Below are 13,222 nucleotides of genomic sequence, written 5' to 3' on the forward strand. Positions count from 1 at the left end.
CTTTGATCTCAGTTGGAGAGCCAGTGTGGTGGATGTGAAGGAGTCGATAGAGCGTAAGCGATGATGACTGGGTTTTGAATGAATGAATGCAAATGGTAGGTGCTGCTGTAGCGGTGACTCTAAAAATGGGAAGTAGAGGTTGAACTGGTGGAATGCTATGAGTGGTAGGGAAATGAAGCAGAAAAGGTTTAGAAGGCAAAGGGGTGCTTACCAACATTGGTGGGTGGAGACTGAACTTAGCTGGGTACTATAATTTAGAAAAAAAAAAAGAAAAAAAAAAGAGAGGACTGGTGTGGGAAAAAGCAGCTGAGCAATTTATATATAGAGGAAGTGGGAGAGAATGAAGAAGGAAAAGGAGGAGTTGGTTTGGAAATGAATGGTTAAGTTACAGACAGTTATGAAGGTAGGCAGTAGGAGCCAATCTTTTGGAGTTGGGCAGTTTGGGGCGTAGCACATGGTGGAATTGGAAAGATTGTGGGTTGTTTTGCTGGGGTTTTTATATTTTTGGTGTTTAAAAAAAATTAACGGAGGGTTTAAAATAAAATAAAAATTATATTAACAATATTAATTGTCATGCTACAATATATTTAATATTATATTTTATGTATTAAAATTTATGTATCCACCTTTAAACTCTATAGTAATAATATAAAATTATCATAATTAAAATAATAGAAACGATCTTTTAATACTAAAAAAAAAATTAATTGATGTTTTTCATACTCTGAAATTTTAATAACACATGTAATTTTTCTTTAAAGAGGCTAAAAACTAAAATATGATTAATGTTAGCACAAACCAAAATTGCACCATCCAAATAAATGAATGGCTCGAACGACTGTGACGAGTTCCTATTGAGCACAAACCAATGCAAAAAACTTTATAAGGAGGAGATTCACTAGGATTAAAAGCAAGTGACTAGTGATGCACGAATAGGTTTTGCATATGCTGAACTTGTATGGATTGCCACACACTGTTTGGTTACGGGGTTACAAACATAGAAATGACAATGACGGATAGGCAGATTGACAAAGTATACTAACGAAAAAATCATCAGGTAATTCTTCCCAACTGCATAAAAACTCCCAGACTTGTCTTCTTGATGAATTATGGGCATCAATACATCTGAGGACGAAGCCATTAGGATATCCCCTTCAATTTCTGCACAATTGTGGTTGAAAGATACTTAAATTGTAGTAAAAATTTTGATCCTATATTGAGGAAGAAACTGGCAAACAAATAAAAATTGAATCTTTATATGAAATAGTTTTACGGTGAATGGCTAATGGAAGTCTGAAACTGAAATGATAAAAATATAAAACCAATTGCAAGTAATATATAATTTCACTAAGGGGAAAAAAGAAATAAATCTGTATTTTGATGGCTAATTTTTGCACTTGGCGGCGGTAATTCTTGAGAAAGCACAGGTATGGAGTTTTATTGAGGAATAAATTGATTATTAGTTTTCATGAAGAAGTGAAATTCACGTAAATCTGTTTCCTCCCAGAACTAAGAATCCAGGAAAGCAAACGAAAGAAAACAGAGAGTTGAATAAAAAGGAAAAGGTTCCCCAGAAGTTGTATTATGAAGAGCAATTGTATTGTATTGCCTACCAGTTGCAGATAATGTTTTGAGATTTTTCATCACGAAATTTTGAAGAGTGAAAACAAGAGTTTGGTGGGCCGTTAAAGTAGAGTCTGATCGGAGGATTACTTTGAAAATGTATATTTTAAAAAGAATTACAAGATGATTATAATTTTATGTTTTATTTACTTTTTCTAAATTAAAAAAAAAATAATGATTTCCTTTTAAAAAAGAAAATTGATAGGAAAAATCATGGGCATGACTAATGGTGTTAAGAACTTGTAGTTTAGTTTGTGCAAGATAATTAGGGCAAGTAAGAAATTTTGATGTGATACAAACGGAGTTCTAGAATAGTTGCAGATTTGTTAGAGAGATTAGCGCAAATTGTTAGCTATAAAAGATAGTATGTACAGTTTACGGTTACTTCAAATCAAGTCATAACAAATCCGTAACTATTCATGAACCCCGTTCGTATCACATCAAATTCTTGCCAAGCAAGATTTTTATTTTTATTTTTATTTTTATAAAAATATTTATATTAAATCATAAATTAAGATTATTGTACAACACCTCAATTTTTATAGAAATTATAGTTATGCTTATTATTAGAAATAGAAATAGAAATACTCGTCATGGAAGTTTGAGGCGTTAATTTTAAAAATTTTAACGGATTGTATATTTTTAAATATCCGAATTTATCGAACTTTAATAAAATTGATTTAGATAATTATAATCGAGTTTGGAATGGGTTTAAATTTAAAAAATAATATTCATTATGGGTTCGGATTCAAATTTAATATATTGTGTATTCATTATCAGAACTCGTTTATATAAATAATTAATTTAATATAAAAATATATTTTATAATAATATTTATTTTTATATATTTTTTATTTAAAAATTAAAATTTAAATATTTTTTAGAAATATTAGATTTTTAAAATGAAAATTATTAATGAAAAATATTTTTTATATAAATTATTAATTAAAATATATAAAATTAAATGTATTAGAATAATAATAATCGGATTTGAGATAGATTTGGATAATTTATATTATTTTTAATCCGATTTGAAAATGGATTCAAATATTAATAATATAAATCGAGTTTGAATTAAATTTGTTTAATTTTTGTGAATACTCTATCCATTTATATTCCTAATTAGTTTAAATAAAATTTAGCTTTAAATAAAAAATAGAAGTTTTGAGTGTCAAAATAAAAATTTGAAAAGTAAAAGGTGTTTTAAATATTTAAAACAAGACTGTTATGGCCCGTTCATATTCCAAGTCAAAGGCTCAATTGAGAACTTCCACCTCCTTCTAATTTCCCTTATAGGAAATACTTATCTAGATCTAAACATTAAAATATTTTCAAAACATAATCGAATGGTTCCACTTCCACTATAAAAAAATGGATCAAAATTTCCCTTATACTTTCTCGACATCTACAACCTTCTCCTTCTTGATGAGACATTAACATTGTTTTGATTCATTCAATTGATTAATGGTGTTGTGGTAGAAAACTCCAGTGGCTCTTCTGCTTGGAAAAGCAAATGATTCCATAGGAAAAGGAATAGTTAGCAGTGCTTGATCTGTGGATACTCTAAATGACAAAGTGCAACGACGAGAACAAAAGCTATAAGATGATGCTTACGGTGACAATCTTCAATTACTCTTTAGCTCTGCTTCATAAGAAGAGAAAAACGTGATGTGATGGCTCATTAGCACTAAAAATAGAGCATTAAAAGAGAGGCAAGAAAGGATCAAGGGAGAGAAAAAGAACGGAAAATGAGGAACCAACACCCATTTCATTTCATTCTTGCCGTTACTGGAAGAGAGAGAATCAAAGCAAAAGCAAAAACATGGTAAATGGCGTGACACTGGGAGTTTTTATGTATGTGGTTGAGACGTTTTAGCTTAAAATTGGCTAGCGTGTGAACAAAGCTTAATCATCACTCCTATTTACAAAAGGAACAAACTTCTCCTTGGAAGGTAATCATTTTTCTTCCTCTTCATATTTTTCTTTCTGATTTTCTTTGTTCCACACACATTTCTGATCAGGGTTGCTTCTTGTAAGCTCTCTCTCACAAGAAACTAAGCAGAAATGGAGCCGGAGAACAACAAGAGAGGAAGGGAGGGGCAGGAGGCCAAGGACTCATTTCAGAAGACTGCAAAGAAGCAACATCTTAACATTGAGATCGGCAGTATCAACATAGAAGTGAGCAGCTATGACCACGACGACAATAACCAAATCTGTGAATCCTCTGACAACTATTTGGCACTAGGGGTTTTCGATTTCCCCTGGCTTAAAGAAGGTGTCATCTCCAAATGGGAAGACTGGTGTTTCCAAGACTCTTTTGAGTTCTCTCTACATGAATCTTACACAACAGCTGCTCTGGCTCATGAGTTTTCTGACCAATATTTGTCTGAAACTTCAGAGACGATTGTGGAATCTACAGATATTCCATCGGGTAAGTTCGAGGAGAGTGTGTGGCCTTTGGAAATGGAGAATGCAGATTGCACCTTACTTAACCAGCCACTCACACAAGAGGATGCCTAATTGATCTCAAACAAATTTGTCCAATCCATGTAAACTAGGAAAATTAAATCCTCGTCTGGAGTTTCTCCATCTCTTGCACATTCATTTATTGCCTATCCGGTTGAGTCACCGTCCTTTGCTTTTTAAAGATAAAAATTAAGAATAAAGGAACAAGTTAGGATACTCAAACATTTTGAAAATTCTGGCCTAAGCTCGATTCACAGTGTACCCAACACATAGGTTTGTGCGTAAAAAACTACTATAATTGATTAATGTCATTGAAAGGTTCGTTGTTTAATTTATAATTGAGTACACAGCTCCTACATTTTTTAAAACAAGTTTTTATTTTTTATTTCCTTTTGTCAGATCTCCATTACCTTCCTTCCAATAGAACAGAGAATCCAAACAGAAGTTTCATCTCAAAACTAGGGATGATGGATCAAAACAAGAGTAGCTATAATTGCTTTGTTTTTCCTAAGAGGAAACCTTTATTATTTTGATTTATTATGTTAATTTTTCTAATCAAACCTTAACGCAGAATGAAGATCATTACTCATCCAAGTGTTTGTCTTGTAATGTAATATTCATATAAGATCTATTATCTTATGGATATTCAGTGTTCTCGAGTTGCTGAATTTTTTATTTATTTTTGTTTTAATTAAAAATAGTAAATAACTATTAAATATTTAAAGTTATAATATATAATATTTTGATTATTAAATCATAACAACATAAAACAAAATCAAAACCAACCTAGAATGTAGACTTGGTCCAGATCCAACTAAAATTCAGATTGCTTTTAACCTCATTTAGCCGTCGCATATCACCTCCATCTACTTTTTTTCCAGGGTTACGCTAAAACACATCAACAATTCCTTGAACCGGGAGGAACGAAAAGACACAGATATATTATATTAAAGGATTAAAATAAAATAACGCAACTCTTTCTAGCCATACAATGAGCTACAAGTTCTTGAACAAAACTAATTAAACTGAAAAGATTTGACTGCTGGGGCAGTCTTCTGATATTTTGTATCAAAATATGTCGAAAATCTTTAGACCGAGCCAACACCAGGGCTTTTCGACAAGCTAAATCCTCCAGAGTCAAGGAGTCAAAAATGCCATTGAATTTCTTACACAACCGACCCAAAATATTCTTGTCTGGCCAAAGCTGCCAAGAATCTTGATTCTTACTTTTCTTGATTGCACCATCAAAATTAATTTTAATAAATCTATGTGGAGGCCGAGACTGAAATTATCAAAGGAAGCTGATGGATTTCCATTGGAGGAGACTGAGGTGAATATGCAACAGAAAATAGCAGAATAAATAACTTCAATTTGACTAGAATTAAGGTTACGAAATACTCTGTCATTTCTTCTTTTCTAAATGCTCCATAAAAAGAAGGCTATTAGTCTCATGTTGTGCGCATTGCTATCAAGGTCTTGAAGATGAAGAATTGAATACTGGTAAGTTGCCATATACCCAACCTTGTTTCTCCAGGTAATAAGGATACCTGAATCAACATTCCTGAATCATCATAGGAGAGGAAACTATATGGGAACGACCCGTTGACATCTTAAGAAGAGGTGGATAAGAGATTCGAGTTCACAACAGAAGCAACAGTCCTTTCCAAAAGTGAGAAATCTCGTGTATCAGTAGATTGGCAGAAACCCAATTTGCCAAGTCCCAAAGATTCAAAAGAAAAGAGAGAAAGAGAGCAAGCGAGAAAAAGAACCGAAGGAAGCAGGTTTCAGGATTGGGGTTCCCTGCCCATCGGCGGAGGAATCGTGACCCTGGTCATGACAGAGTGATTCTTCGACCTCAAGGAGTTTTCTGTTGTGCTTTGTGTATAGTTTAGGATTTGGATCTTGGTGATTTTCAGTGAGATGTTTAATTGAGTGTGCGTGAGTGTTCCATGATCCCATTTTTATGCCTCAAGTATTCTGTTCGGCCAATTATCATCGTGGACAATGTAAATCTGTGGACTAATCGGTGCTGAAGTGCGAATCTGCCTCCTCACTGTGGTTCTACAGCTATCCGAGACTGAAACGTCGTGGCATTGGTTTTTCCTTTTGACTTTCAATCGACAGTTCCTTTTTATCTTTTCGGCTATTCTCTTTCGAGGTTATATTTTTATTTTATTGATTTCGTTAGCTTAACTTTTGTCCTTGTAATATATGGTGGTCGGCCATTCTTTTTGCCTTAAGTCAGTGGGTGTAGAATGAGACAATGGAAGGATAAAATGGTAAATTGCTTTGGATATTTTTAAAATAAATTGAATTATGTTTAATTTTGGGCCAAAATGTGAATTTTTTTGGTTTTGATTTCCAGATCAATTTGAGTTTGTGCTCTCAATGCAATTTAACTTGGATGTTCAAAAAAAAAAAAAAAATAAAAGTCCCAAAGATTCTTTATCTTTTCATCTTAAAGTATAGGCGGTTTACTTCAACTAAAGATTTCATTCATTTATTTTAAATGTAAATTAAAAAACCGATCAAATTATTTATAATTCAATTTTTTATTTTTTTAACTTTAACGAAGCGTGAATAATTGTATTATTTATTCAATATCTTAAAGGTGTTTTTATTTTAAATTAAAAGCTGATTGGTATAAAAAAATTCTAAAATTTATTTTAAAATTTTAAAAATTTACAATTATAAAATTTATATCTAATTTTAAAATTTAAATTATGAAAAGTGTATTATATTAATATTAATGTGACAATGTTATATAATATTATTTTATTATACTCATGTAGTAAGCTTATAAAAACTATTGATGTAAAAAATTTTAAATTTTTTTATTATTTTTATAATTTAATTTAAATTTTTTAAAATTTATATAATCATCATTTACTATTAAATTTCTAAAATTTTAATGTTATTCTTCATTATCGTATAATCTAGCATAAAAGACTACAAGACTTTTTTTTTTTTTTAATTTTAAATCTTTTAATTTTTTTGAATATTAATTATAACAGTGTATGTGTTATTTTTAAGCGATAATTTATATTATTAAATAATAATAGAATGATTTAAATTTATAAAATTAATAGAATAATTATAGACTATAATATGTTGAAATACTACCTAATAATATATTTGCAAATGAAGAAATAAATATATATAAAATTAGTTGCAAATAGTAAGATGCTCAAGTTGTAATCTCTTACCCCAGTTCAGAAAAAGAATAATAAATTTGTAAATTTTAAATTAAATTTTTACTAACTATTAAAAATATAAATTAAATTATAAAATTATTTATTTTTTATTAATAATATTTATCTACATAAATGTATTGCTAAATCAACTGAACATACTTTTCAATATTTAAATTTTAAAATCAGATACAATAGTTTATAATTGTTCACTACTTTTTAAAATTTTAGATTAAATAAAAAAAATCCCTAGATTTTGTATGTGAATGGGCCTAAATTAAAAATATGAAAAACACAGCTGATACCGTATAACATATTCAGCTGATAAAACGGATAATGGGTATTGTTCTATCCAATGATTTGTGAATATTTACAAAGTTGAAGGAAAAAAAAGGAAAATCTGACGCTCTTGCTCTGCAAAACTCTTGCCTCATTGTGATTGGAGCCAATCGGAGGTTACTTAAATCATCTGTTGTGAAATTAGCTTTGTACTCGATCAAATGAACATATTCGTCAGTTAAAACTCAGAAGAAAGAAAGCTACTGAAATGGAAATGAACACAGTGTTCCTGAGTATAAACAGTAATCTATTGATGTTCCTCAACGAGTCTTACCCACCTCTGCAATCATCCGTTTCAGTTTTTTGCGGTTGCAGGAGGAACCCCAATGCATGCCATCGTTTGTCCGCCCGTTTTAGCTCTCTGGCGGCTGTCACAGCCACAGTCACCGAGGAAGACTCCCGACAAGCTCCCTCTAAATCGGTGGCTCGCCGCCTTATTCTCCTCCGCCATGCTAAGAGTTCTTGGGACAACCCTTCATTGAGAGGTGAAAAGTTATTACGTTCGGCCCAATTTTTAACATATGTATTTCAATATGATTGCAATCGCTCCCCTTGCTCTTTCTTTCCTATATCGTTCTAAATTCAACCGGGTATTACTAGCTTTGATTTCTTTTCATTACATTATTGATTCCTCCCCCAAAATTGTGCCAACTTATTATCTTCTTGATCTCCATATTTCTAATAGCTAATGCCTTTTGTGCCGCTTTAACTCTCTCTCTCACTCTTCCAGTCTCAGCTGGATGGTTTTCGTTTTCTCGGTAATGTAATTTATCCTTGCGTTGTTATTTTACCCATTAGATCATGATCGACCTCTGAGCAAAGCTGGAAAAGCTGATGCCGCCCAAGTCTCTCAGAAGCTCCTACAGCTTGGTTGGATTCCTCAGCTTATTCTATCCAGGTTTGCATCTTTTCTTATCTTCCTTATACTTGTATCATTATCCGATATAATAAAAATTTTTCTGCCAAACCACTGCACATCAATTGGTCTTGAACATCCTACTTGATGTATATTGTATTCAGTGATGCAACGCGGACAAGGGAAACGCTTAACATAATGCAGGAGCAAGTTGCAGACCTTTTGAACTCTGAGGTTCATTTCATTCCAAGCTTCTATTCAATTGCAGCGATGGATGGCCAGACTGCTGAGCATCTTCAGCAAGCTATCTGCAGATATTCAAGTGATAAGATCCTCACTGTCATGTGAGTTCCACTAAATTATTGTGATTATTTTTCCAACCAAGTATTTCTTAGCCATTTCTAGATTAGGAGTTCCACCATATTTGTGTGGCCCTAACTAGAAATAAGATGAATAATCTATTTCACATGTTGTGAAATAATTGTTGTGTTTTTTGTTCTTAGCAAGCATCTGCATCTCCAAGTTTGTGTTAGCATCCAAAATTGTTATGGAGTCAAATGGGTATAAATAGAACACCAAGGAAATGGAAAAGAAGAAGAATGAGAATACCAAAGGAAATGGAAAAAGAAAAGGAAAGAAAAGGACCCATTCTTTGTTTGGTTTAGGCGTTTAATTTTTATTTCCTTCTTAGAACTCTAATTTCATTTCTATCATGTATTACTGAAAAAAATAGATGATTCTTAGTTGATTGTATAGGTGCATGGGACATAATAGGGGGTGGGAGGAGGCAGCCTCAATGTTTACTGGTGCGACTGTGGAACTGAAGCCATGCAATGCTGCTTTGCTTGAAGCTACTGGGAAGTCCTGGGAAGAGGTTAGGCCTTTTTTTTTTCTTTCTTTTTTCCCAAATAAATGGCATCTGGTCAATCTGCACACTTTTCTTCTCATTATGATATGGAACAGATGATACTCCATATATGTTCTTCTTAACAAGTTTGTTAAACCAATAAAAATGTATTTAGACGATAGCATGTATCACTTGCTTTGAAAATTATGTTACTATTAACACTTTGCTTGAAAGCAAAATAAAGGGGAAATGAAAGTGATTAAGTGGAAGTAAAGTCAACAAAGAGAACTACCTTTTCCTCTGGTTTGGAAATTGGGGAAAAACAGAGAGAAAGTTGTTTTCTATTAAAATTTTGCTCTTCATTTTTCCCAAAAGTGAGAGAGAGAGAATGTTATGAAAGCACCAAATTTGCAGAAGGACAGAAAGAAAAGGAGCAGAAAGAAGAGAAGCAGGTAGGGAAAATAGAAGGAGAAGATCAAGAAAGGAGAGAAGAGAGGAAGAGAGAGAAGAGGAGACAGAGAGATAATTAAGAGAGAGTAATTGTTATTTTATTATTCTGAACCGAATTCCATCAGTCACAATACCATTCCTATTTATAGAAATATTCCTCTGTACATTTCTGTTCTCCTAATTATCATAATATTCCCCACTTCTTGAGATCATTCTTGTCCTCAAGAATGAGAAGAAAAAGGAGTTGAAATGACTAGATCCCAAGCGGAAGTCACTACTTCCCAAGATCCTTGATGTCTTCTAATATGATTTTTCTACTGCACATCTCTAAAACCTGAAGCAATTCAAAGACAACCACCCTCACCCCCATGTTAACTACCGCAAACAAATCTATCACAAGTATGCCAATAGCTACAAAATTGCAAGCAGAGCAAACCTTTTCAAACAAATATGGAACAGAAATTGAGTTTTTTCTTCCTGTGTCTCCAAATTTCAAATTTATTTTCCTTATGATACGATGACAACTTTCTGTAAAATAGGGAGTTAGCTTCTTCCTCTGTCTTCTTAATATATCCCATTCATCTTTCATGAGAATTATAAGATCAAAAAAAATAAAATCACCATCATGGTTAACAATGAAAGAATCCTTTGTACAAAGTCCACATAAACTCAATGCACATATACGATTACCAAAATTCCAATATTGTTTTCCACTTCGTTCTTCTCCATAAAACTTCATGTCTTCTTCTTCCATCAAAACATTCTCAACAAGGAGAAACCCTTTTCACTTTCTGAAATTTTGATAAATCCATGGGCAAGAATTGTACTAATATTGCTAAAAACTTCATCATTCTGAATAATACTGATAGTAGCCATTTTATCTCGAATACCAAACTTGACTGAAAAAGGAAAATAGAAAGAAGTGTGTTATGGAAGTATGGAGGCAATTTGATATATTTCCTCTTATTTGTTTCCTTTGGGAGGGGGAGGTGTTGGCGAGAGGATTGTTTGTGTCTCTATGTTACTTTCATTCTTCTGGCATCTCCTTCAGTTTCCCTCCCTTCTCTGAGTAAAAGTAAAGCACTCTCCTATTTCTTTTGCCTCTCTTTCATGCCCTTCACTTGCAACTTCTACGAACATCTTGTGGAGGATCTTTGCTGGGAAATTCTGGTTTATGCGAAAGGATGTTGTGCTTAGACTTATAAAGTGCTATTAGAACCCTGTCATGTATAAAAAGAGGTATAGGAATAAGTAGTATAGTGTGAAAGGGGGAATTGTAAATTGGAGGGAAAATTGTTATGGACAGTTACTGCTGTTGAAACAGTATTCTAGGAGGGATTTGCTGAATATAATGGGACTTAACAATCTGTTAAGATCATTCCAGATTCTAAAGATGAATAATAATTCTCTCCCTCTTCTCTCTATCATCTCTAGTCTCTACTCTAATTTCTCTCTCTCTCTCTCTCTACTTCTATTCTTCTGTTCTTCTATATTCTCCATTCAATCTCAGTGTTAGGGTTTCCTACCTAACAAACACCTCCAATGACTTAATATAGATCCTGATTCAAAGAAGTTCTGAATTTTTCCTAGAGTGGAATATTTGGTGATGGAGTACACTGACGTTATCTGCATTATGTCACTTGAGCTTATGAGGTCTTGCATAAAAGTGGAACAATGGCTAGGCTGACACAAAATTCTGGACAGAGCCTTAAAATTTAGTTGGAAAAAGCTTATGAGAGACAGAGAAGAAAAGCAGAACTTTACTGCAAATGTTTTGACATACTGATGGAAAAAATAGAGATGCACAAAATTATGAGACAATGCGGACAGGTCAGGCAGTCTGCCATGAAGAAGTGACGTAGGAAGAGAATTTCATGTGAATTATAAAACAAAACTGGTGCATTGAAATCTGTTATGTAACATATCACCAAAACAGCAAGTCTTCAAACAATAGGGTGGGATTTTTCAAAGAACTTGATTAGATAGCTAAACGAGTAACTAAACGATTAAGAGTAGAGCTTGTGTTTGCTTAAAACTTGTTGGTGCTGCAGATACAGCTGCTGAAAATGGAAAGTTCAGGACCTCAGGATTAGGAATTTGGTGAATCTGGAAGGCTTATTTAGAAGGATGGAGGATCATAGTACCTTGAAGAACTAGGTGGAACTGAAATAAAAGCAAGTAAAAACGGATAAATAACCTTTAATCTAGCTTTCCTATTCTTGAGCTGTGTTGAAGCTAACGTGAGCATGCATATGACGTCCTTAGGTTAGGGCATCTACATGTACAAAGCATTGCAGGCTGAAAATTTCACTGCCTGCAGAGAATTGAATATGGACTTTCTTTAACAAGGACTCTCCGAGAAGTGGAAATATGATTCGTGGGCCTTTATAAATATTGTCAGATACTTGTGATGAGAAGCTTTACCATATTGTTAATGGCCATTACAAAATGGGGAGTTTTTCTGAATTGGTTAGTGTTTTTTTTTTTGTTGTTTGTCCTATAACTATCAATGAAAGCTTGATATAATTAGAGAGAGTTCTATTTGTTCTAATTTGAGCATTGAACTGCAGAAGGGCACATGTTTGGGACGGAAGGAGCTGAATCAGAAACACCTTTTGTGTGTTCAAGTTGTTCTGAATTAATTGTTAGTAATAGTTAATGATATAAGATACAGATCATGTAGTGTAAATTTGAGAATGTTACTTGCTACCGTCTGGTTACATTATAGGGTGTCAAACAGAATTTTTATATTAATTTCCCTTGATTTTTATCTGACCTCGCGTGTTGCACTCTCAGGCATTTGTTTTGGCAGGACTTGGTGGGTGGAAGCTTCAGGGTGTTGTAAAACCAAATGATGACCTGTAGCATGTACCAGAAATTTTGAATGCCTTCCATAAGATCGACACCTTTGTCCCCTCCTTTACAAAAAGAAGAGAAATTGGAGTTTAACTTTTTGGCTAATGGTGGTAATTGTTCATGTTTACTCTCTGTACTAATTTGTCCCCCATTTGATCTTACAGAACTTTGATTTAGTCTGGAAAAAAGGAGCCTGCTCAAGAAACATTCTATGATATAAGTTGTCGAAAAAATGAAAACAAGGTTTCTTGCCACTGGAAACCTATCTGAGCTTAAGGAGCTAAATGATATGAGGATCTTGGCATGCCAGCCTGCGGGAAGTGTTTTTTTTGTTTTTGTTTTTCTCTTTTTCGTATGATGTTGAGGAAGATGGATCTTGCGGTTCATTCATCTGATTGATATCCATATTGTAGCACTTTTATTGATTATTGAAATGAGAAATCAGATATATCATCAGTGCACTCTCAGAGATCATAACATGTTTAAATAACTTATCCTGTATATAACAGACATATACCCTTGCGGTGCGCTAATTTTTTATTTTTAAAAATTATTAATAAATCAAAAAATATACTATATAAATTTAAAACATGT

The 13,222-nt window shown here is 33.0% G+C and overlaps 2 protein-coding genes across 4 annotated transcripts; both read left to right on the forward strand.

The window, feature by feature from the left end:
• Positions 1 to 2,804: 2,804 nt before the first annotated feature.
• Positions 2,805 to 4,685, forward strand: LOC122724524. Its single transcript, XM_043959715.1, has 2 exons — positions 2,805 to 3,575; positions 3,661 to 4,685. The coding sequence occupies exon 2, from the start codon at positions 3,688 to 3,690 to the stop codon at positions 4,141 to 4,143; it is 456 nt and encodes a 151-aa protein (XP_043815650.1). The 5' UTR covers positions 2,805 to 3,575; positions 3,661 to 3,687; the 3' UTR covers positions 4,144 to 4,685.
• Positions 4,686 to 7,622: 2,937 nt separating this feature from the next.
• On the forward strand, positions 7,623 to 13,089 carry LOC110623453 (uncharacterized protein At3g52155, chloroplastic). 3 transcript variants are annotated; one of them, XR_006352119.1, is made up of 5 exons: positions 7,623 to 8,104; positions 8,418 to 8,517; positions 8,640 to 8,819; positions 8,979 to 9,349; positions 12,569 to 13,089. XR_006352119.1 is itself a non-coding variant. In XM_043960372.1 (5 exons), the coding sequence occupies exons 1-5, from the start codon at positions 7,828 to 7,830 to the stop codon at positions 12,615 to 12,617; spliced, it is 708 nt and encodes a 235-aa protein (XP_043816307.1). In that variant the 5' UTR covers positions 7,623 to 7,827; the 3' UTR covers positions 12,618 to 13,089. The 3 variants fall into 3 exon arrangements, 2 of the variants coding, with proteins under 2 accessions (XP_043816307.1, XP_021624099.1); XM_043960372.1 differs by having other exon boundaries at positions 9,232 to 9,349; positions 12,585 to 13,089; XM_021768407.2 differs by having other exon boundaries at positions 7,624 to 8,104; positions 9,232 to 9,349.
• Positions 13,090 to 13,222: the final 133 nt, after the last annotated feature.

Source organism: Manihot esculenta, chromosome 9 (genome assembly GCF_001659605.2).
Source record: "Manihot esculenta cultivar AM560-2 chromosome 9, M.esculenta_v8, whole genome shotgun sequence".
Lineage (NCBI taxonomy): Eukaryota > Viridiplantae > Streptophyta > Magnoliopsida > Malpighiales > Euphorbiaceae > Manihot > Manihot esculenta.

Coding starts and splice junctions, on each gene's coding strand:
- LOC122724524 (XM_043959715.1), top strand. CDS start 3,688: ATGGAGCCGGAGAACAACAAGAGAGGAAGGGAGGGGCAGGAGGCCAAG.
- LOC110623453 (XM_021768407.2), top strand. CDS start 7,828: ATGGAAATGAACACAGTGTTCCTGAGTATAAACAGTAATCTATTGATG. Junction 8,820..9,231: donor GATAAGATCCTCACTGTCAT/GTGAGTTCCACT, acceptor TTGATTGTATAG/GTGCATGGGACATAATAGGG. Junction 9,350..12,568: donor CTGGGAAGTCCTGGGAAGAG/GTTAGGCCTTTT, acceptor TTGCACTCTCAG/GCATTTGTTTTGGCAGGACT.